The sequence below is a fragment of the Manis pentadactyla genome, chromosome 9 (genome assembly GCF_030020395.1).
Source record: "Manis pentadactyla isolate mManPen7 chromosome 9, mManPen7.hap1, whole genome shotgun sequence".
Lineage (NCBI taxonomy): Eukaryota > Metazoa > Chordata > Mammalia > Pholidota > Manidae > Manis > Manis pentadactyla.
In genome coordinates this window covers 22,088,678-22,114,693 of record NC_080027.1, presented here as the reverse complement: position 1 = coordinate 22,114,693, position 26,016 = coordinate 22,088,678, and the positions used below count along the sequence as shown (strand labels likewise).

General features: G+C 35.0%; 1 protein-coding gene and 1 pseudogene across 1 annotated transcript; both read right to left on the bottom strand.

Moving 5' to 3' along the window:
- Positions 1–2,026: 2,026 nt before the first annotated feature.
- LOC118911022 (olfactory receptor 10AG1-like) lies at positions 2,027–2,992 on the bottom strand (annotated as a pseudogene).
- Positions 2,993–18,818: 15,826 nt separating this feature from the next.
- Positions 18,819–19,778, bottom strand: LOC118911039 (olfactory receptor 10AG1-like). The gene has a single exon (XM_036882672.2). It carries the CDS (start codon positions 19,758–19,760, stop codon positions 18,819–18,821), a length of 942 nt encoding a protein of 313 aa, XP_036738567.2. The 5' UTR covers positions 19,761–19,778.
- Between the last annotated feature and the right edge of the window lie 6,238 nt (positions 19,779–26,016).

The following is a 26,016-nucleotide window of genomic DNA, read 5'->3' as shown; positions in this document are numbered from 1 at the left end:
ATCAAGCTGTGCAAAGATTCCACACATACTGCTGACCTCCTGCTCTACCCTCTGGGACTGAGTTTCATCTAGGAAAGCGATCCTCTTTTCCTGAAGTGCACACATACACATACACAAACACACACACAAGCAGGAGTTCCTATGTAAATAAATGCTCAGTGTTTGTGTTTATAAAGAAGAAAAGTAAGTTTCTCAGCACTGTAAATGCAAAGTTTAAGAATAACGCAATTCAAATTCAAAACAAAAGTATATCTTGACAATACAGATATTTTATAATTTATAAAGCATGCATATTAGTTGTACATATTCATCATGTTTAAAAAATTAGTGATACAAATAAATTTTTGGCATATTATTTCCTACTGAATTTAGTGACTATTTTAGATTTTTGTTGTACCTTTTCCAAATAAGTGAGAAAATAATTTTTGATTCTGTTCACAGGTTGTTGGAGACTACGAATTTCATTATGTAGTAAAAAAAAAATCAGCATGCTTCAAGAACATAGCTATTAGCTGTCCTTCTATAAAAAGAGTTAGATTGGTTCATATCTATTTTAATATGATTAAATTAATTATTGCCATTTTACATACTATATAATTAATAATATTTTAACTAACAATTGTTATTAGTATTTTTTAAATGTTTTCCCCTTGTTAGTTATCTCTTCTATCTCACTTTATTTTTTGGATATTAGGGAAAATAATGAAAGCCTTTTCAATAACTATCTCATTCCATTCCACTTCTAATTAGTTCAGGAGGTATCTGATTTTTGTTTGAAAATGTTCCCGGAATTTTTATTGCTGTTATTATGTTTCCCTTTCTTTAATTCTTTCTCTATATCCAATTTAATTCTTTCCACTATAATTTCGTGATTTCTGATAAGCATGTTCATACACATGTGAGCAGAACTGACTTTTTCAATTATGGATTAAACCTTTAAAACAGGTGCAAACTTCACCACACTCTTTTCTCACCTTAAGAACTGATGACATTTCCCGGTTCCTTGGAGATCTGATATTTGCATATACCAATAACTCATTAGATTAGCCCAGATATTGCAAATTAATAAGGTTAATTGTATCAATATAAATAGAGAACACAACAGATCACGACTTTTGATACACAATGAATACAGATTTATTGTTTACTTTTCATGATTACATGAATAAAAAATAGAAACTGAATTCTCTCAGATATTCAAAATTAACATGGAATAACATTTCATTGATCATTTTAAAAGTGCATATATATATGTGGTGGACAAGTTATATGTGATATCTGTGTCTTTATACCGGATGTGTTTTATAAAACTTTATTTCCTATTCTCTAGTTTTTTAATCACTAGTATCTCCAGGAGAACATATGAAAAATATTCTCATCAGTTTCTCCTCTCCTTTTATTATAGTTGAATATTTTAATACTATTCATTTTTATGAAAACATAGGACTGTATGATTGATAAAAATATTTAATCTCATATTAATATGAATCATGCTTAAATACCCTGGTATTGGTGTGTGTCAATATCACTTAAAAAAGTATATTCCCAAGAAAGGTACTTTTTTTCTCTAAGAAATTTTTTCTTACAGAATCACTGCTAGACCCAAAAAAGATATCTGTTCTTAATATATATATACTATAATTTAAAATACATATATTTAAAAATCATTCCTCGTATTTCCTAAATCGACTATAAAATTCTATAAAAATAGAATGACATACTTTCCAATAAGTGATAGAGTATACATTGCAATTAAGTCTATTACAACAGTCCTTAACAAAATTTCTCACTAAGAGAAAACATTGTACACTAAAATGATAGAATTACCAATGAAAAGATTTGCTATTTGATCATGACATGTACATAAATGTAAATATTAATACATTACAACATTATAGGTAATATACAATTTGGAAAATGCAAGTCTATAGGCAGAAAAAGAGTTTAAAATAAATATTTGTTGAAATTTCAATATCAATAGGAAAGAATCAATTCCTGCAAGTGACTCATTTTGTAAAGAAGTAAATTATTTCCATAATAATTTTCTCAGGGCCTTGGTGACATACTTGTTCCTTAGACTGTATATCATGGGGTTAAACATGGGAGTCACAATGGTATAGAAGAGAGAAAGCACTTTACCAGTTCCTGCTGAGTGGCTGGTCTTGGGTTGTAAATAGGTAATAGTGGCTGATCCGTAGAACAAAGCTACAACCATGAGATGAGATGAGCAGGTGGAGAAGGCTTTGGCCCGACTTGTGGCTGATGGCAATTTAAGGACTGTGGAGATGATTTTGGTATAGGAGATAAGGATCAACAGAAATGGAACCATAACAAATGACACAGCAGCTGTGTATAATATCATTTCATTCAAAAAGGTGTCCCCACAGGCCAGGCTGAGTACTGGGGGTATGTCACGGAAGAAGTGGTTGATTAAATGAGAGCCACAAAAGGGCAGAGAAAAAATCTGGTGTGTCTGCCCTATCTGTATTGGGATTCCACTGATCCAGGAGCCAACCACCAGCTGGACACACACTTTGTGGTTCATGACTAGAGGATAGTGCAAAGGGTTGCAAATGGCCGTGTAGCGGTCATAGGCCATCACGGTCAGGAGCAGACACTCTGTGACTCCCAGCATGAGAATAAAGTACATTTGTGTAGCACAGGCAACTAAAGAAATCATTCTTCTCTGAGTCCAAAGATTCATGAGCATTCTGGGGAGAGTAACTGATACATAGCAGATTTCCAAAAAGGAAAAATTTCCCAGGAAATAGTACATGGGGGTATGGAGAGCAGGGTCTAGTTTTGTTACTAGGAGTATGATGCCATTGCTCATCAAGGTAATGATATAGATGACTAAAAACGTGCTGAATAGAAACAGCTGGAGAAGGGGAACATCCGCAAAGCCCAGCAGAACAAATCCCATCAATTCAGTTAGATTTCCTTCTGCTGGTTTTTCTTAGTGTTTCATCTGTGGAAACAGAAAATTTATCATGTGATATTCATTTTTCCTGCATGGATCAGTGCTGTTCCCTACATTGTATCAAGGTATCAAGGGTGGTTTCCATAATTGCTGCAATTGTTTCTAATTTAATAATGTCTCTAGTTATGTATTTCCCATCCTCTCAGTTTGACCCTATGGAATATCACTGTACACACTCTCCTGAAATTTCCTTTAAGATACTCTTTTTGGATACAACCCAGGATAAAGCAAATAATGCCCTCCTCTGCACAAACTCTGGAAAAAATTGGCAGTCATTGAAAATAGACCCACACCTTTGCCATGTCATCTCCGTTTGAATTAATTGCACTTCTTGTTCATGCTAGTGTACTTCCCTCTGACTTTTCTCTGCCTTGCTCTTTCATTTTCAGTTGCCTGTTTCAACCGTTCAGTTTCCTCCCATCACTTGATAATCTTGAGCATTGATTTCCTCATTACACAGTTCATACTTTTAAGCATTTCATTTAAAGAAATGAGAGAGTATTTTATTGCAAATAGGGATATAAAACAAGTATTTTTGTAGGGTACTAAGTGGGGAATATTAGAGGGTTTTAATCAGGAAAAGTTGCTTGCAAGCACAGATATAGATAGATAGGAAAATAAAAGTTGGAACCTGTGTAAACAGGGACAGGCTGCAGTGTGTCCCTTCCCCGTGTGCACGTGTGCAGGCTGGGGACCAGATGTACCAGCTGCTGTGTCCCTGTGTGCTGTTTGCACCTCCACTAGCTTCATTGTTCCTTGAAAACACCCTTCAGGTATGTTTCTAAACTCACTTTTCTTAAAGATAATCATATTGAGACTTACCAGTGATAGATAATTTGATCACATGTATATAGACTTTGTGATTGTATGTTGGTGTTTATTTTTATATTAGAATTGAGTTTGAATCTTAACTCCATGATGTATTATCTGTGGGATTTAAACAATTGTTTAGATATTTAAAGTATGTTTTCTGTATTTGTGATCATAAAATGACATAATATTGGTAAAATACCTATTAATTTAAATCTGATTACTTATGATTCTGTAATTATGACTATCATATAAATACGATATTAACTTCTTAAGTCTTCAGTCCTTAATGTTGTAACATATTTTCCAGGAACATTTTATTTAATAGAGTTGTTGACTTATTTCTTGATAATCACTTTTTTTCCATTCTCTTTTCACCAGGGCCAGGACTGATGAAGGTGAATGAGACCCCCTAGGTACCAAACTGAAGAGGCACTCTATCTTGAGGGCTGATTCTACATCGCACACTCCTGAAAGTCAGCGCCTCCTTAGATATTGCTCCCCAGGCGCCTAGACTCAAGATCTGCCTCAGCCTTGCCTTTCATTTCTCCATTCTGTGGATCTGCACTTTGTCCACCAAGCACAGCATAAATATAGTGTCAGGAAGAAAAAACAGAGTTCTACCGAGATGGACTGCGTTTGAATTATGACTCCACAACCTCTTAGCTGTGTGGCCTCCTGCAAGTTATTAATCTTTCTGTGCCAAGATTCACTTGACTATAAAACTAACAGTTGTACCGACCCTGAGGATTGTTATAAGAGTTAATCCATTTAATATATGTAGAACAACTTGAAGAAGTCCTGGAATTTATAAAAGTCTCTATAAAGGTAGCCGTTATTGTTACTATTAAAAAGTAAATACTATTATTCTTTAAATTTTACCCTCCATTCTAAGCAGTAGGAAAAACACACTCATTTACTTTTCTTTGAATCACATGGTTGAAGTGGAAATGGAATGAGACTTTAAAGCTGTCATCGGTGTTACAAAAATACCACACCCTTAAGCTGAGAGTTCTCCATGACTTCTCTGGCAATTTATTTGTTTGTATTTATATCTACTCTGCAATCCACGAGCACACAACACTGTTCAGATCCTTGTGTTTCAAGGTGGCTGATTGCATTTGTATGTTTTTCCTTAACTCACATTAAGGGATCTGGGAGGTAAGGACTGTGAACATCTTCCTACTTGGGATCAATATAGATCTTATAAACTGCTTGTATACCTAATATGATGCTGAATAATTGATTCTGAATTTACCTAAAGCAGAAGACATATTGTAAATGAAATTATCATTCTTAAAAGGGAGAAAATGATATACAAGAAAAAAAATTCTTATCATTAAGCATCAGTTTAATGAATGGCAATTTTTGACATAAATGATTTTACCTTATTACATGAATAAAATTACTTCTAGTGCTAAAGAAAACTTCTAATGAAAAAAGTCAACTTGTTAATGATGACATCATCAATGTGTAATGTGAGAGAGGTAAGATTTGGGTATTTCTCAGGGGCAGAATAAGGTAGAAAGATCAGAGATGTACTCTATTTACTCTCATAAAATTATGTCTTTCTTGTAAATGTTTAAGTTCTTATCAATCAATTGAAATAAAAATTAGTTGTATAGTAGTTTTATTTAATTTCATGCCTCCACTCTTAGAACAACCTGAATAGTGAAAGGAATATTTAGTCATATTCTAACTCAGTTCGATGTTGCAAGCAACCCAACCCTCAGCTGTATTTTTATACTTGATATAAATCAGCAACTTAAACCTTAAAAGCAATATTGAATTTAACATTTTTTTTCATTATTTTATAAGTCCTAAGTCTATCATTTTTTTCTTTAAAACTAATGTTCGTTTGATTCCCCAATGGTTGTAACCTTATTTAATGGATCATTTTATTTTAAATCACCCATTACAATATCAAGCTGTATATATAAATATAACACTTATTTGTTACATTATGTTGGCTCCAAATTAAATTTCCTATATCTATGCCTAGAAATAATATTTCAGTTGTTAGTTTTCAATATTTCAAAGGGATTCAATAACACAACTTATTATTATTATTTCATTGCAAAATTTTTTAATAGCATCAGAAATAGTAGGAGTTGCTTTAAGAAGGTGACACGTTTGCTACTGTATATAAAATGCTGATTTTAAATTTAACAATATGCTCTAATACATATTGTCAGTTTAAAGATGTTAGTATTTACCTTCCTCATTTGAGATGTTGCTGATGTTTCTCAGATATTGGGTTTAATACTTAAATCTCTGTACCGTGAAATCACTTGTTTCATCAAAGATATTTAAGCCAGCTTTAAAATATTCTGTTCCTCCTAACATAAAGTGCTCTTTAAATAAAAGTAGTTATCTCTACCTCAGGGATCTCTTCCACCTGACACATTGAAGTTTTTAATTAAAAGCCCATTTTTGGCACACTTTTTTCTTCCACAAAGTTCTCACTACCTGGAATACTTGCTCTTCAGCCTCTCCATGGAACAGAATGCACAGCACATCTCATTTCTTAAGTCATGGATGAGGGGCTGAGCGACATCATTTCAGACCATCCAAAACTGAAACGCAGCCCAATTCTCACCTTATCTATTACAAACACTCCTTAAGGAGCCTCTGTTCCCAGTGGACTGAGATCTGGAACTTGTTTTTCTGATATTCTCCTCTCTCCTAGGTTCCTTGATGACTAGTTAGAGGCTGTCTTGTGTAACAGTTGAATAAACGTTCTGATGACAAATGTTTTTTTTTTAATGTACAAAACTAATATGTTGCTTTCTTTGTGACCACCTCAGCAATCTGAGATTTGACTTTTGAACGCATTAAAATAATTTCCCAAGTAAAAACTTTCATAAAAATTAAAAAGAACATCTTAACATGGATAAAGTTTTCCTGCCCTTTGCAGCATATCACCATCTTTTCCCATTTTACATCTTTAAGGTTTGAATATTTAGGTTTTACTTACGATAAGATGAGAATCTAAAATACGTCCAGCAGGGATCATGGGAAGGACACCCACCAAACCGTGTGTGGATTCCAGGTTTCAATTCTGGGAAAGACCATTTTTTCCCCCACCCTTGGATTGCTCAAGAATCTTGGCTTGGAATCAATTTCTCAGGACAGAAATAGGATGTTGATTCCTGTTATTAAGTAAATAATGATTTCTAAAGGTTTATGAATATGAAGATAAAAATATTTACGAGAGAGGGAGCTCCTGTGTTCATGTGGTGACAGAGTGACTGGGGAAGTTACCTGCACAGGAGCAGGAGCCCTGCGTCGGAGATCGGGGACGCCAGGGAGGAGCGCGTGGTGACAGAGGCCTCGCGGGACCCAGGGGTGACAGAGCACAGCCGGGGGTGAGCGGCCAGCAGGGCCTGAGCTGCTGGGGACGCACATCCCAGAAACAGCTGTGCTGGAAGGGGCTCTGGCCCCTGGTGACGAGCCCCACGCGGTGCTGGGCGTGGATGGGCATCTCCCCGGCCTCCACGAAGAGGAGGAATAGATAGAGTGTATGTACGTACACACACATAAAGAGAGAGTAGAAAAATGAGTAGAAACCTGTATTTAAGCCAAAAAATGGTCCAATACCAATGAGAATTTGTCATGTGATAAAAGTAGCCTACCTGATTGGTGAAATACAGACATATAAAATAAATATTTTGGAGACAATTGGACAGTTTTAAAGGAAAAAATGATGAAGTTCTCTGAATACCTGGTATTCAGTGTTTTACAATTTTGGAGTAAGGAAAGTTTAATTATGATTTCAAATACAGAGTGTGGGACACAAAAATTGAAAAAAAGTGTAAAAATTAATAATTTTTCATGACACAAAGAAACAAGTCCCAAAAGTAATGTCAAATGGAATTGACATAATGGGAAAAATCATAACAAATGATATCACAAATAATGTTCTCATGTCTTGGCCTTACATATTGAAGAAAAGTCTAAAGCATAAATAGAAAAATGGACTGAATTGCTGTGGCAGTACACAGAAAAGAGAGAAAAATCATCCCTCAAACAGGGACAGATGATACAACTTCATTTATAAAAAAAAAATTAAATTTTAATCTGAAAAATGATTCAGGTTTACAAACTTTCTGGGAATTTTTAAATAGATGATGTGAAATAAAGGTCAAGTTTTCTTTTTCTTTGTTTTATACAAATTTACATCCATTTTAATTAATATAATTTATTAAAAGACCACCTTTCTTCACTATTCTGCACTATAGACTTTAACATATTCATCTGTCCATATTCTATAGTCATTCAACACATATTCTCTAGAAGCTTTCCATATATGTTAATCCTTACTAGATAATACTTTATTTTCCTGAACAAATGATAACAATAAAGTAAAATATACCCTGTGAACTTTAGGATAACATAATCATTTTAGGGAAAAATGAATATTAGATATAGATGTTATATTTCTTAGTAAACAGTCTCAAAGAAGCAGCGAATTTGTGCTGGCAGAGACTAGTCTGCTAAATATAAAATATGCTGAAAAAGTAGTTTCTTATTGTCAATGCAACCACCCAGGATATAACTCTGATATCAGAAAGTCCAGCATAAAATGACAAGTTCAAGACTGAGTATGGATAATCAGTCCATATTAAGGCAGGAAAGTAAACTACAAGATAACTCCTGGTTAGATAACAGCAGAAGTGGTGTTGGGGAGGAAAAATTTACCTCTGTCCTTCAGAGTTCTAATTGGTCTAAGAATTTGACATGAGGCAGATTACAGAGGAAAAAGACCAAAGTTTAATTATGTGCACATGGAGGCCCAGTAATGAAATTCAGACCCAAAGAAATGGCCAAGACAGGCAGATTTGTACTTTTGAGAAAAAGCAAGGACAAATCTGTGAAGAATCTGTAGGACAACGAAACTGTATGTTTGGAACTCCCATTGTTAGGGATTCTAACAGAATTTGGGCTGGGGTAGTAAATCAGTAGAAGTAACAAGGTCTCCTTCTATAGCCGTCTGGGCTCTGAATGCCCTCCCTCTGTGGATAAGGATGTCTCTTTACCTCCTGGTCCAGGGAGGCAGCCCTTCACATGAGGGACTTACTTCCTGCTTCTTGGGGACAGAGAGCAAGGGCGAATTTTCTTTTGCAGTGGCATTTTCTAAGGTAACTTTAATTCAAAGTAATCACTAATCAATATGCCATTGTGGCACATTTTGGGGCAGTCTGCCCTGGGACCTTCAGGCCCAGGGCAAACAGGTAATGAGTTCAAATCAGTAGCTAGTGCAATCAGCATTAAGCTAGCCACTTTCTCAAGGCCATGATGACCTCCTCATTCCTCAGAGTGACTGTCATGGAGATAAACCTCAGGGTAACAATGTATAGGAAAGAGAGAAATTTATCTGTGCTGGAAGAATATCTGGATTTGGGGTCATAAATATGTGAAGAATCCAGATCTATAGAAGAAAGTCAAAACAGTGATGTGGGACGAACAGGGGGAGAAAGCTTTGGCTCATCCTGTTGCCAGTGGCAGCCTCAGGATGGTGGAGATTATTTTACTGCAGGAGCCACATATTAACAGAAAAGAGATCCTAACATACAGCACAGTGACTGTAAAGACCAACCTCTCATTCAGGAAAGTGTCCCCACAGGCCACCTTGAATGTTGGGGGGATGTCACAGAACTGATTGAATTGGTTGGAGCTACAAAATGGCCAAGAGAAGATCTGGCAAGTCTGCCTTACCTCAACTGGGATTCCAGTGATCCATTAAATTGTTACAATGATGCAATCATTAGTGGATAGGCTATGCTACCGTAAAGTAATCATATTGCTGCTTCTCTGTTATCAATGCATGGATCATTAAACCTGTAAATAAATATGAGTTTCTTTTTTACATTACCTTCTCATTTTTGATGTCTAGTGCTATGAATACATATAGCAGCTACAGTATTTTGCATCACATAAGACAATATTGATGTAAGTACTGGCTATTCCTCCTGTAAACAGAAGATGCAAACTTACATAATTGATAAATACAGTCTTATAATGAACATGTATTTTCTCTTCCTCATGGTTTTCTTACTAACATTTTCTTTTCACTAACTTACTTTATTATCAGAATACAGTCTCTAATACATATACAAATTTGTGTGAATCAATTGCTTATGTTTATCATCGGTAAGGTTTCCCATCAAGAGTAGACTATGAATAGTTAAGTTTTGGGGAGTCAAGTTTATACATGCACATGCATGGGGGCCAAGGGCCTGTAATCCCCTTTGCTGGTCAAGAATTAATTGTAATATTGTATACATTCTGGTGTACTTAAGCTGAAAGTCTTCACACATTGAATTCTGTTTTTAGTTTTTATATGGAATGTGTGAGGCATTCTACTATTATATTCATGAGGCAGGATTGTTCTTGAGGCATGGAACACTGAAGATAGGTTAATCTGTTGAGGACATATCAAGCCACAGTACTGGCAGGTTAGTATTTAAAAGTATCTACAAGTACATTATAAGCAAGAAGTGGGTAACTTCTTCAAGGAGAAAGGAGAGATTTGAAATGTGTCTCTGATAAACTTGTGGCAAACAGTTAAAATATTTACAATGAGAGTCATTGCACTACTTTTTTTTTTTTACCTTTTTATTAATTTTTATTTTAAGTTTTACTTTTTTTTTTTAACAGCTTCAGTGAGGTGTAATTGACATACACTGCACATACTTCGATTGTACATTTTGATGCTTTGGACATATATATACATCCATGAAAACATTACCACAATCAAGAAAATGAACATATCCATCGCCTCCCAAAAGTTTCCTGGTACCCCTTTGTCATCTCTCCTCCCACCCACCCTCCATACCCAGGCAATCACTGATCTGCATTTTGTCACTGTGGATTTGTTTATATTCCCTAGAATTTTACCTAAATGGAAGCATACAGTATACATTCTTTTTGTCTGGCTTCTTTCACTCTGCATAGTTATTTTGAGATTCATCTATGTTGTTGAAGTATGAATAATTCATCCTTTCTGTTGCTGAGTAATATTCCTTTGTATGGATATACCACCATTTCTTCCTCCCTTCTCACCTGCTGATGGATATTTGGTTTGTGCTTACTTTTTAACTATGAAAAACATTTGTGTCTGTATGGACATATGCTTTCATTTCTCTTGGGCAAATAAATACCTAGGAATGGAGGGGGTCATATGGTATTTTGTATGTTTAACTTACTGAGAAACTGCCAAACTTTTCTCCAAAATGGTTGTGTCACTTTAAATCCCAACCAGCAGTGTATGAGAGTTCCAATTGCTCCACATCCTCTCCAAACTTACTATGGTCAGTCTTGAACTTGAAGCATTCTGCAGGTGTATAATGGAATTCACTGTGGTCTTCATTTGCACTTTCCTAATGACTAATGATATTGAGTTTCTTTTTATTAGCTTATAGGCCATTTGAATATCTTCTTTGGAGAAATGTCTATTCAATACTTTGTCCTTTATTTCAGTTGGATTAGTCACTCTATTTTATTGAATTGTAAGAGTTCTTTATATATTCTGGATACTAGATCCTTATCAGATATATGGTTTACAAACTTTCTTCTTCCACTTTATGGATTGTCTTTTCATTTTCTGCCACTTTTTAAAAATGGGTTTGTTTTCTTTTTTTTGAGTTTGGAGAGTTCTTATATATTTTGAATGACAAGTCCTTTATTAAAAACAAATGTTTTTTCCCAGTTTGTGACTTGTCTTTTTCATTCTCTTAATAGTGACTTTCAAAAAACGGACCTTCTTAATTTTGCCGAAGTCTAACTTAGCAATTTTTCTTTATGGCTTTGTGATTCTTAGACATCTTTGCTTAACCCAAAGCCACATAGAATTTGTTCCTGTTTTCTTCAAGAAGTTTTTAAAAATTTTTTTTGAGAGGGCATCTCTCATATTTATTGATCAAATGGTCGTTAACAACAATAAAATTCTGTATAGGGGACTCAATGCACAATCATTAATCAACCCCAAGCCTAATTCTCAACAGTCTCCAATCTTCTGAAGCATAATGAACAAGTTCTTACATGGTGAACAAGTTCTTACATAGTGAATAAGTTCTTACATGGTGAACAGTGCAAGGGCAGTCATCACAGAAACTTTCGGTTTTGATCACGCATCATGAACTATAAACAATCAGGTCAAATATGATTATTCGTTTGATTTTTATACTTGACTTATATGTGAATCCCACATTTCTCCCTTATTATTATTATTATTTTTAATAAAATGCTGAAGCATTGCACTACTTTTTAAGTAATAATTTTCTCAATGCGGCAATCACACCCTTGTTCCTAAGGGTGTATAAAACGGGGCTAAGTATTGGAGTCACTGTGGTGTAGAAAAGAGAGAGCAATTGTCAATTTCTGCAGAATTAAAGGTTATGGGCCTTACGTAGGTAATAATGGCAGATCCCAGTAATAAAAACACAACCAGCAGGTGGAAGGAACATGTGGAGAAAGCTTTGGCCTCTCTTTGGGCTGTGGGCAACTGCAGAATGGTGGAAATGATTTTGCTGTAAGAGAAGAGTATCAACATCAAAGGGACAGTGACAAACAGTATGGCTACTGCATAGACCGAAATCTCATGTACTGAAGTGTCTCCACAGGCTGTTTGAGAATGGGATGGACGTCACAGAAGAAGTGGTTAATCTGGGTAGAATTATGGAAACAACAGAGAGAAAATCTGGCAGGTGTGTCCCACCTGCACTCTGCTGACCCAGTTAGTCCATTAAGACTGTCCCTTGTATACATGAGTGTGAGTGCTCACTCTCATGAGTGTGTAGGGATGTGAGCATCTATAGTTTTTATGTTCTTTTCTGCTGTAACTAGATTATAAGCTTTTTCTAATATTCTATACCTCTTCCCATGAAATGCATAGTATATTTGTTCCACAAAATGCAATTTTCTAACTTCTTGAATAAATGACATTAGTCAAATTGGTTGCTTCTTTGGAATAGTCCCCAAGGTTAGGTACATGTCCCTGCCAAAATGCAGGCCTCCCCCAAAACCTGGCGATGCCTTCTGGGTGGTGTGTGTGTGTGTGTGTAGGAATTATGCTTTTTTCATTCATTCTTGCAGAAATACCCAATGAGCTCACTGTCTCAGCATGTTGCAGATAACTTTCCTATTATGTATTAACTAATGTGAAAGCCAGTATAGACTAACACAGTGCAAAGGAGAGACACACCAAAAGCATATTCTAAGAGTGTTTAGGGTTCAAAATTTAAGCTACAAAAATGGAGACACAAATGGGACAGGAGAAACTGTCTATGCAAAACTTCAATATTCTAAGGATTTTGTATGATTAAATAAAGGAAAGTTAAATAATAAGTTACTTCACCATCTGCAGTATTCCAGACTGTATGTTAAAGGACTACAGATACTTAAACATTGTCCATTATGATGCAATATTCCAAATGAAAATTTGACTGTAGGGAATGTAAAACTTCTTTACACTGAGACTCTAAGATGGTCAGCAACTAGTAGCTGGTAAGTGATGTAAGTAAGGTATCTCTTCATACTTATATGACTACACAACCCTGCTTTTTTCACTACACCATCTTTACACACTTTTTAACCACATTTGATTCACATATTTAATACAATGTAGAATCTAATACTTGGACAGAGATTAATATTGTGAATTGAGTGAATCACCACATCTTTCCAGGCTAGCATACATCCTACACCCACATCTGATGAGCTAACCATTGCCCTCAGAACTGCCATCCTTTTCCTTCTCTTTATTATATCTGCTCTTTGGTTAAACTCTTTTATCATTCTTTGATACTCTCTCTGTATAATTCCTTATTGTGCAAATGAAAAGAAAATTTGAAAATAAAACTGAAAACAACCTGTCAAAAAATTAAGAATAAAGAGTAAGAACCACAGAATTTGCAACCATGAATGTAGTGTCTAAATGGATTGAAGTCATTTCGTTTTGGCTGTAGCTATTTTTTTTCAAGTGGAGCAACCTGTTTTTCACTGTGTAAGAAGAATTATCAATGTAAGACCATTTGTAAAGATATATTATAATTATTCAAATCTTACCAAAACTATACTTCTGTACACCTCATCAAAAAAAGAAAAAATCATCAGAATTTGCCATATAGCTGCTGGTTTTTGTGGTGTCTGAAAACATTCAAATGCTTCTATTTCTACCACTTAGATAGAAAAGCACTATGTAATTCAGCTAAGTGTGGCCATTATGGCTTTTATTCAAATCTTTTGTGTTTCTTTTTCTGGTCTTCCCACTGAAATATTGATTTTGTTTGATGTGTAGTTTGTGATACCACTTACACCATCTATTTTCCCAGTGTATACAGTGGTATGTTCAAAGGAAGTTTGTAAAATCAAATTGAAGACAAGAGATCAAAACCAGAAATCCATGAATGCAATTCAGAAGTCTAGATGTACATTTTGTCTTTAGGAGAAGTCTCTCAAGATAAAAATGGACACTTGCCAATATATCTTTAGAATTTTTGGATTCATTTACCATGGAACTTTCTGCTAAGAAACAAGGAATCCTTTGGTATCAGTGGGGTGCAAACCGATTTCAGTGAAGACCCCTTGCTGTTGCCTCTTAGTTATACATAATTAAATTTTCATGAGATATGGTTTCTAGAATTAACACACACAAACTACTTAAACTTATGATTAAAACATGGTAATAAATTAGTAAAATGTTAGCACTTAAGAGGATGATATGATAATGGTCACAATGGTGATGATGGAGTTGAAGATGTTGGCAAACTTTGGTACATTTTTCCAAAAGGCTCTACATTTTGATATTATAGTGGGACTCAGAAGAGTAAAAAGGCTTTATGAATCTGTCCCTTGAAATTAAACTACAGCAATAGTAACAACTAAGGATTCCTATTTAAATTTTCTGTGAATGAGTGTTCTTTGTTACTAAAGAATGCACAATATACATGTGAAACTAAACTTCACATTGGACAAAATAATTCATGCTTACCTGTTTGGATTAAGGTTAAATATACTGCCAACCGGTATTGATTGAGTTAAAAGACAGCAAAGAATAGGAATATATTTTTTCTTTGGATGGTTATGTACTTTACCTTTATTTGAAAGAGAAGTTAATCACCTTCTGAGACATGTCCCACTGTCATCACATATACTGCTGTTTAAATAGGAAATGCCCTCTGCCTTCGGGAGTCACTCCCATCCCATGAGACTTTCCGATGGAACTAAACCATTCTTCCTGCCACTGAAGGAGTTTAGTACAACAATGAAAAACACATCTGGCCACTCCATTCCTCTAAATTCTCTACCTCTCTTACCTTTTCGTGATTATTAAGAAATAGAAGTATTGTGAAATCAGAAATTTGTACTACATATTACTTAAGATGTAAAATGTTCTAATAAAGAGGCAATTGAACAGTGCCTTAAAAAGAAGTTTCTTTCTCAGTCAGTAAAAAGTCAGAAGGAGAGTTTAGGGCTGTTGGGGCAGTTACATCATCATGAGTATGACACTTCCGCCTCCACGTACACGTTCTCCAGGCAGAATCCAGCATCTCCTTGGCCTCAGAAAGGGGACGAGGAAGGAGCAGAGCACTCACTTACTCCTTTTGAGGAGCTCAAACTGGAAACTTCATGCAAAACCCCTCATGTCAAATTCAGTCACCAGCCCACCCCAAGCTGGACGAGAAGGTAGAAAATGTATCTAGTGAGCAGCTACAATGCCCTGTATCTGTCATGATCTCCCTTCAACTGTCAGAACCTAGTAGTTCCTGCATTGATCTCCTCACCAAGGATGTCCTCAGGGTCACTATGGCTTCTTTCAGGGTTATGACTGTGATTTAATAGAATTAGTTTCTGTGACAGTCCCTACAAACAAAGAGACATAAATACACTTTCACACAATTTAATGCATGAGCATATTGTGTCTAATTACTAACAGCAGGCATAGGTTTATATTTGTATAAATATTAATGAGTTGGAAGATGGGAAAACAGCATTAGAAACATCATGGCCTATGCAGTGCAAGGTCTCACTTTTCAAGGCTTAGATATATATTTGCTGTATTTGTGTTGTATTATTTTATGATTTATTTTGTTTTAATTGTGATCATTAAAATAGAAAGGTAGCAGAATTTCCTTTTGTTTTAGTTTGCATTTTAATTAAAGCCAATGACAGTGAGCCTCTTTCATGTGATTATTTGCCTTCTATATATCCCCTTCTGTAAAATATCTATGCAAGTTTTTGTACATTTGTTGATTAGATTGTTTCCCACCTAACAATTGCATTTTGGGAGTTCTTTGTATGTTCTATGCAAATTTCCACTTTTGGGTATATGATATCAAACAATTTACTCTTTGGCTTGTGTTTCAAATTCTCTGAACTATGTCAATCTTGGAGTAAACTGTGTATTCTTGAGTAATGCAAATGTTCTTTCTATGAATTACTCTGTCTATAAAATGGTAATAATGGCTAAACCACCATCTCACAGCAGTATTATGAATATGTAATCATGATGCTGGATCAAAGGAGTCTTGGTCAAAAATTCAAGAATGTTGGAGGAGACATTTGACAAAATCTAGTATCCCAGATGATTAAGCCTACATATTTAAACATGGAAATCATTTTAAATTAAAGAGTTTTAATGCAAATCTTTCTGCAACAGCTTTCAAAGTTCCCTGCATTCTAAACGTTTGGGCAGTCTCCTCTGTTTGGACTTCTCCAGACATGCATGACAACTATTGGGCTGTGGGTTTCCCAGGCTTTTTGTTGTTTGTAGACAGTAAACATAATTTAGCTTTGCATTAATTAGTATAACAGATAGTAATTATCTAACTTCTTAGTGAAAAATACTTTATTTACATGTTTTAATGTCTCAGTTAAAGGAACACTTTTCGAACATAAATGTTTTATAAACAAACAAATAAATAAATAAATATTTTCAGTATTTTTTCTTCCCCAAATCAAAGTGTGTAAAGATTCCATACATACTGCTGACCTCTCCCTCTCCCCTCATCAACTAAGTTTCATCTAGGAAAACCATCCTCTTTGCCTGAAGTGCACACATACACATACACAAAAACACACACAAGCATGAGTTCCTATGTAAATAAGGGTCAGTGTTTGTGTTTATAAAGAAGAAAAGTCAGTTTTTTAGCATTATAAATGAATTGTTTAGGAATAATGGAATTCAAATACGAAACAACATTTTATCTTGACAATACAGATATTTTATAATTTATAAGGCATGAATATTAGCTGTACATATTCATCATGTTTAAAAAATCAGTGGTACAAAAACATTTTTGGCATATTATTACCACTGAATGTAGTGACTACTTTAGATTTTTGTTTGTAACTTGTTTAGATAAGTTAGAAAATAATTTTTTACCCTGTTCACAGATTGTTGGTAGGTATGAACTTCATTATTTAGCAAAAGAAAAAAAAATCAGCATGCTCCAAGAACATAGCTGTTAGCTGTCCTTCTGTAAAAAGAGTTAGATTAGTTTATATCTATTGGTGTTATTAATATTTTTAAAATGTCTTCCGTTTGTTAGTTATCTCTTCTATCTCACTGTTTTTTGTATATTTTTTCTATATTAGGCAGGAGGGTCAGTAAAAATCAAAGTCTTGTCAATATCTGTCTCATTCCATTCCACCTCTAATCAGTTTAGGAGTTATCAGATTTCTGTTGATAATGTTCCCAGGATTTCCCTTGTTGTTATTATGTTTCCTGTTCTTTAATTCTTTCCCTATATCCAATCATTTACACTATAATTTTAAGGTTTCTGACTGGCATGTTCATACACATGTGAGTGTAACTGATCTTTTTCTTTTATGGGTTAAGCCTTTAAAACAGGTGCAAACTTCACTACATTCTTTTTTAACCTTAGTACTAATAGCAGGTCCTGGTTCCTTAGAGATACTTTATTATACTAATATTTACTAATATTATACTAGTATACACTAATTATTATACTAATAATTCATTAGATTAGCATAAATATTGAAAATTGATAAGGTTAACAGTATCACTATAATTAGAGAACACAACTAACCATGATTTTTGAAACAGAATGAATACATATTTATTGTTTGCTTATCATAACTACATGAATAACAGGTTATTTTAATAAACATAAATATCAGTAAACAAAAGGGAAATAAAAACTGAATATTTTACTCTCAGATATTCACAATTAACATAGATTAATATACTCTTATTGATCATCTTCAACATGCATATGTATGGGTGGTATACAAGTTATGTGTGGTATCTGTGTCTTTATACCAGATGTGTTTTATAAAACTTTATTTCCTTTTCCCTAGTTTTTTAATCACTAGTATCTTCTCCAGGAGAATATATGAAAGATATTCTCTTTACTCTCTCCTTTTTTCAGTACATTTAAATATTTTTTAATATTATTCATTTTTTATCAAAGCATAGGACTCTATGATTCATAGAAATACATCAGTACATATTAATGTAAGTCATGCTTAATATTCACTGGTATTGGTGTATCAAAATCACTTAATGTAACTACATTCCCAAGAAAGGTGCCCTTATTCTCTATGCATTTATTTCTTATAAAATCACTTCTAGACCAAAAAAATTATAAATATTTTAATAAATACACTATGATTTAAAAAACATACATATTTATAATTCATTGCTAATATGTCTCATAAAATGACTGTAAAATTCTATAAAAATAGAATGACATGTTTTCCAATAAGTGAGAGTATTTATTGTAATTAAGTCTATTGCATCAATCCTTATCAAAAGTTCTCACTGAGAGAATATACTACACACTAAAATTATAGAATTACCAATGAAATGATTTGTTATTTGACGATATGTAAATAAATGTAAATATTAAGACATTATAACATTACAGGTAATTTATAATTTGGAAAAAACCTACAATTGTACAGGCAGGAAATGAGAGTCTAAAATAAATATGTGTTGAAGTTTCAATATCAATATGAAGGAATCAATTCCTGCCAGTGACTCATTTTCTAAAGAAGTAACTTATTTCCGTAACAATTTTCTCAGGGCCATGGTGACATCCTTGTTCCTTAGACTGTATATCATGGGGTTAAACATGGGAGTCACGATGGTATAGAAGAGAGAAAGCACTTTACCAGTTCCTGCTGAGTGACTGGTCTTGGGTCTTAAATATGTAATAATGCTTGATCCATAGAACAACGCTACAACCATGAGATGAGATGAACAGGTGGAGAAGGCTTTGGCCCGACTTGTGGCTGATGGCAATTTAAGGATTGTGGAGATGATTTTGGTATAGGAGATAAGGATCAACAGAAATGGAACCATGAGAAAAAACACAGCAGCTATGTATACCATCATTTCATTCCAAAAGGTGTCCCCACAGGCTAGGCTGAGTATTGGGGGGATGTCACAGAAGAAGTGGTTGATTAAATGAGAACCACAAAAGGGCAGAGAGAAAATCTGGCATGTCTGCCCTATCTGGGCCGGAATTCCACTGATCCAGGAGCCAACCACCAACTGGACACACATTTTGTGGTTCATGACTAGAGGATAGTGCAAAGGGTTACAAATGGCCACATAGCGGTCATAGGCCATCACAGCCAGGAGGAGACACTCTGTGGCTCCCAGCATAAGAATGAAGTAAGTTTGGGTAGCACAGGCAACTAAAGAAATTGTTCTTCTCTGGGTCCAAAGATTCATGAGCATTCTGGGGAGAGTAACTGATACATAGCAGATTTCCAGAAAGGAAAAATTTCCCAGGAAAAAGTACATGGGGGTGTGGAGAGCAGGGTCTAGTTTTGTTACTAGAAGTATGATGCCATTGCTCACCAAGGTAATGATGTAGATGACTAAAAACAAGCCAAATAGAAATGACTGGAGAAGGGGAACATCCGCAAAGCCCAGCAGAACAAATCCCATCAATTCAGTTACATTTTCTTCTGCTCGTTTATCTTGGTGTTTCATCTGTGGAAAGGAACAATTTATCACGTACTTTTCACCTTACCTCCATGGATCAGTGCTGTTCCCTAAATTGCATCAGGATATCAAGACTGGTCTTTGTAATCACTGCAGTTGTTTCTAATTTAATAATGTCACTAGTGATGTGTTTCCCAGTCTCTCAGTTTATACCCTGTGAATAATCACTCTACACACTCTCCTGAAATTTCTTTTAAGATATTATTATTGAATACAACCCAGGATAATCCAACTATGCCCTTCTTAGCACAGATTCAAAAAAACAATCAGTTATCACAGAAAACAGGCCTACAGATTTGCTGTGTCATCTTGCTTTAAATTAATTGTACTTTGTGACAATGCTATTGTCTTTTTCTATGATTTTTCTCTATCACAGTTTAGTAGCACATACTATTCTGCATTTTGCCAAGAGAAATGAGAGAATATTTTATTGTACATATGGCTATAAAACAAATATTTGTGTACGATACTAAGTGGGGAATATTAGAGGGCTTTAATCGAGAGGAGTTGCCTGAGAACAGAGGTACAGATAGATAGAAACAATACAGAGGGTAGCCCTGTTAAACAGGGATAGTCTTGCAGTCAGTCCCTTCCCATGTGCACGTGTGTGGGCAGGCAGACAGAAGTACTGGCTGTGTGTCCCCGTGTGCTGTGTGCAACTCCACCAGGTTTGTTGTTCCTTGAAAACAACACTTAGGTACATTTCTAAATTCACTTTTCTTAAAGAAAATGATATTGAGACTTACCAATGATGGATAATTTGATCATGTGTACACAGTCTTTGTGATTGTATGTTGGTGTTTATTCTTGTATTAGAATTGAGTTTGAATCTGAACTCTATGATTTCTTACCTGTGTGATACTAAACAATTGTTTTAACTTCTAAGTTTGTCTTCTGTATTTGGGAAAATTAAGTGAGATAATATTTGTCAAATTACCTATTAATTTTAATCTGATCACTTGAAGTTCTATAATAATCACTATTATATAAATATGATATTACATTCTTAAGTGTTTAGTCTTCAAAGTTGTTACACACTTTCTGGCAGAATTTATTGAATAGAATTACTGACTGACTTCTTGGTAATCACTTTTGTCCATTCTCTCCTTTCACCAGGGCCAGGGTTAGTGAAGATGAGTGAGACCCCACAGGTACCAAATTTAAGAGGGACTCTCATGTTCAGGGCTGATTCTGCAATGAAGGTCAGTGCCTCCTTAGATACAGTAAATTTCATTATTCTAAGTTTTACTCTTCCCTCTAAGCAGTAGGAAAAAAACACACACTAATTTACTTTTCTTTGTATCACATGGTTTATGTGGAAATGGAGTGAGATCTTAAAGTAGTGATCAGTGTAGTAAAATACCAAACCCTTCAGCTGAGAGTTCTCCATGACTTCTCTGCCAATATTTTTGTTTGTATTTATATCTGCTCTGTAATCCAAGAGCACACAGCAGTGTTCAGAGCATTGTGTTCCAAGGTGGCCAATTTCCTTTGTACGTCTTTCCTTTCACTCACATGAAGGGATCTGGGTGGAAAGGACTGTGACTATCTTCCTTCTTGGGATAAATATAGATCTTAGAAAATGTTTGTATACCTAATATGTTGCTGAATAATTGATTCTGAAATTACCTAAGACAAAGACATTTTAAATGAAATCATCATTCTCAAAAGGGAGAAAACTATTAATGTACAAGAAAATAAAATTCTAATCATAATGAGTCACTTTTATGAATGACAACATTTAGCACTAATGATTTCGCTCTTATTACTTGAATAAAATTATGTCCAGTGCTAAAGACAATTTCTAATGTACAAATTCAACTTTCGGAGATGAAATCATCAATGTGTAATGTGACAGAGATAGGGTTTGTATATTTCTCAAGCTCAAAATAAAGTAGACAGAGCAGGGACGTACTCCATGTGCTGTCATAAAATTATATGTGTTTCTTATAAATGTTTAAGTTGTCATTGAGCAATTGAAGTTAAACTTAGTTTTCTAATAGTTTTATTTGAATTCAAGCCTCCAGTCTCTGAGAAGGTCAAATAATGAAGGCAATCTTTAATGATATTCTCAGTTTGATGTTGCAAGCAACCCAACCCTCAGCTGTATTTTTTATATTTGATATAAATCGACAATTTAAATCATAAAGACAGTATTGAATTTAACATTCTTTTTCATTATTTTGTAACTCCTTACTTCTATCATTTTTTCTTTAAAATTAATGTTCTTTTGATTCCCCAAAGATTGTAATATTATTTAATGGATTATTTTATTTTAAACCTCCCATTACAATGTCATGCTGGGTGCATAAATACAACAGTCATTTGTTACATTATGTTGGCTCAAAATGACATTTCCTGTGATACCTATGCCTAGAAAAAATACTTCAATTATTAGTTTTCAGTATTTTGAAGAGATTTTCAATGTCACTACATATTATTATTTCATTGTAAATTTTGTTTAAGAAGCATCAGAAATGATAGGAGTTGCTTTAAGAAGGTGACACGTTGCTATAGTATGTTAAATGCTACCTTTAAATTGAACAATATGATCTAATGCTTACTGTCAGTTTAAAGAGGTTCGTATTTACCTTCCTTATTTGGGATGTTGCTGATGTTTCTCACATAGTGGGTTTGATACTGAAATCTCTGTACATGAAATTACTTGCTTCATCAAAGATATTCAAGCTGGCTTTAAAATATTCTGTTCCTTCTAAACATAAAGTGCTCTTTAAATGAAATTAGTTTTATGTTCCCCAGGGATCTCTTCTACCTGACACTTAAATTTTTAATTGAAAGCCTATTTTTGGCACTACTTCTCTCTTTCCTTCCATAAAGTTCTCACTACCTGGAAATACTTTCTCTTCAACCTCTCCATGGAATAGAGTGCACAGCACACCTAACTTCCTAAGTCATGAATAAGGTGCTGACCAACATCATTGGAGACCATCCAAAACTGACCCAAACCCAGTCTCACTTTATCTATTATGAACACTCCATAAGGAGCTTCTGTTCCTATTAGACTGAGATCTTAGACTTGCTCCTCTCATATTCTCCTCTCTCCTAGGTTCCTTGATGACTAATTAGAGGCTGTTTTGTGTAACAGTGGAATAAATGTTCTGATGACAAATGTTTTATTTCTATATACAAAACGAATACATTGGTTTCTTCATAACCAGTTTAGGTAACTGAGATTTGGCTGTTGAATGCATTAGAATAGTTTCTGAAGTTAAAATTTTCATAGAAATTAAAAAGAACATCTTAACAGGGAGCAAGTTTTCCTGCCTTTTGCAGCATATCACCATCTTTTCCCATTTTACATCTTTAAGGTTTGAATATTTAGGCTTTACTTATGGTAAGATGAGAATCTGACATACGTCCAGCAGAGATCATGGGAAGGACACGAACCAAACCATGTGCGCATTCCAGGATTCAATTCTGGTAAAGACTTTTTTTACCCCACCTTTGGATTGCTTAAGAATCTTGGCTTGGAATCAGTTTCTCATAATGAAAATGGATGTTGATCCCTATTATTTAGTAAATAATGATTTCTAAAGGTTTATGAATAGAAAGATAAAAATATATACGCGAGAGGGAGCTTCTGTAGTCATGTGGTGATGGAGTGACTGGGGAAGTTACCTGCAAAGGAGCAGGAGCCCTGCGTCGGAGATCGGGGACGCCAGCGAGGAACACATGGTGACAGGAGCCTCGCGGGATCCAGGGGTGACACAGCACAGCAGGGGGGTGGGCGGCCAGCTGGGCTTGAGCTGCTGGGGACACACACCCCAGATACAGCTGTGCTGAATGGGGCTCTGGCACCTGATGATGAGCCCCGTGAGGTGCTGGGCGTGAATGGGCCTCTCTTGGCGCCTCCACGGAGTAGAATATATACATACAGAGAAAGGAAGTAGAAAATAGAGTAGACATTTGTATTTAAGCCAAGAAAAGGTCCAATACCAGTAAGAATTTGTCATGTAATAAAAGTAGCCTACCAAATTGGTAAAATATAGACATATAAAATAAATATTTTGGAGACAATTGGACAACCTCAAGGGAAAAAATGATAAACTTCTGTTAATACCTTGTATTTTGGCAAGAAAAACTGTAAATGAGACAGAGATTTGAATAGTTTAGAGAGTGAAATAATGAGAGCGTTTTAAGAAAACGAGTTTTACAGTTTCGCAGTAAGGAAAGTTTAATTATGACTTGAAATACGGAATCTAAGGCACAAAAGATGAAGAAAAATTGTGTAAAAATTAATAACTCTGCATGGCACAAAGAAACAAATCCTAAAAGTAAAGTCTATAGAATTGATATAATGGGAAAAATAATTACAAATAATATTGCAGGTAATGTTCTCTTGTCTTGGCCTGACATATTGAAGAAAAGTCTAAAGTATAAACAGAAAAATGGACCAAATAGACGTGGCAGTACACCGAAAAGTGAGAAAAATCATCCCTCAAACAGGGGCATAATACAACTTCATTTATAAAAGAAAAATTAAATTTTAATCTGAAGAGTGATTCAGGTTTACAAACTTTCTGAGATTTTTAAAATAGATGATGTGAAGTAAAGGTCAAGTTTCCTTTTCTTGTTTTATACAAATTTACATCCATTTTAATTAATATAATTTGTTAAAAGACCACCTTTCTTCACTATTCTGCACTATGGACTTTAACATATTTGCCTGTCCATATTCTATAGTCATTCAACACATATTCTCTAGAAGCTTTCCATATATGTTAATCCTTACTAGATAATACTTTATTTTCCTGAACAAATGATAACAATAAAGTAAAATATACCCTGTGAACTTTAGGATAACATAATCATTTAGGGAAAAATGAATATTAGATATAGATATTATATTTCTTAGTAAACAGTCTCAAATAAGCAGTAAATTTGTGCTGGTAGAGACTAGTCTGCTAAATATAAAATATGATGAAAAAATAGTTTCTTATTGTCAATGCAACCACCCAGGATAGAACTCTGATATCAGAAAGTCCAGCATAAAATGACAAGTTCAAAACTGAGTATGGATAATCAGTCCATATTAAGGCAGGAAAGTAAACTACAAGATAACTCCTGGTTAGATAACAGCAGAAGCGGTGTTGGGGAGGAAAAATTTACCTCTATCCTTCAAAGTTCTTCTAATTGGTCTAAGAATTTGACATGAGGCAGATTACAGAGGAAAAAGACCAAAGTTTAATTATGTGCACATGGAGGCCCAGTAATGAAATTCAGAACCAAAGAAATGGCCAAGGCAGGCAGATTTGTATTTTTGAGAAAAAGCAAGGACAAATCTGTGAAGAATCTGTAGGACAACGAAACTGTATGTTTGGAACTCCCATTGTTAGGGATTCTAACAGAATTTGGGCTGGGGTAGTAAATCAGTAGAAGTAACAAGGTCTCCTTCTATAGCCGTCTGGGCTCTGAATGCCCTCCCTCTGTGGATAAAGTTGTCCCTTTACCTCCTGGTCCAAGGAGGCAGCCCTTCACATGAGGGACTCACTTCCTGCTTTCTGGGGACAGAGAGCAAGGATGAATTTTCTTTTGCACTGGCTTTTTCTAAGTTAACTTTAATTCAAAGTAATCACTAATCAATATGCCATTGTGGCACATTTTGGGGCAGTCTGCCCTGGGACCTTCAGGCCCAGGGCAAACAGGTAATGAATTCAAATCAGTGGCTAATGCAATCAGCATTAAGCTAGCCACTTTCTCAAGGCCACGATGACCTCCTCATTCCTCAGAGTGACTGTTATGGGGATAAACCTCAGGGTGACAAGGTATAGGAAAGAGAGAGAAATTTATCTGTGCTGGAAGAATGTCTGAATTTGGGGTCATAAATATGTGAAGAATCCAGATCTATAGAAGAAAGTCAAAACAGTGATGTGGGATGAACAGGGGGAGAAAGCTTTGGTTCATCCTGTTGCCAGTGGCAGCCTCAGGATGGTGGAGGTGATTTTACTGCAGGCGTCATGTGTTAACAGAAAAGAGATCATTAGGTTCAGCACAGTGACTGTAAAGACCAACCTCTCATTCAGGAAAGAGTCCCCACAGGCCACCTTGAATACTGGGGGGATGTCACAGAATTGATTGATTTGGTTGGAGCCACAAAATGGCCAAGAGAAGATCTGGCAAGTCTGTCTTACCTCAACTGGGATTCCAGTGATCCATTAAATTGTTACAATGATGCAATCATTAGTGGACAGGCTGTGCTGCCATAAAGTAATCATATTGCTGC

Coding starts and splice junctions, on each gene's coding strand:
- LOC118911039 (XM_036882672.2), bottom strand. CDS start 19,760: ATGAAACACCAAGATAAACGAGCAGAAGAAAATGTAACTGAATTGATG.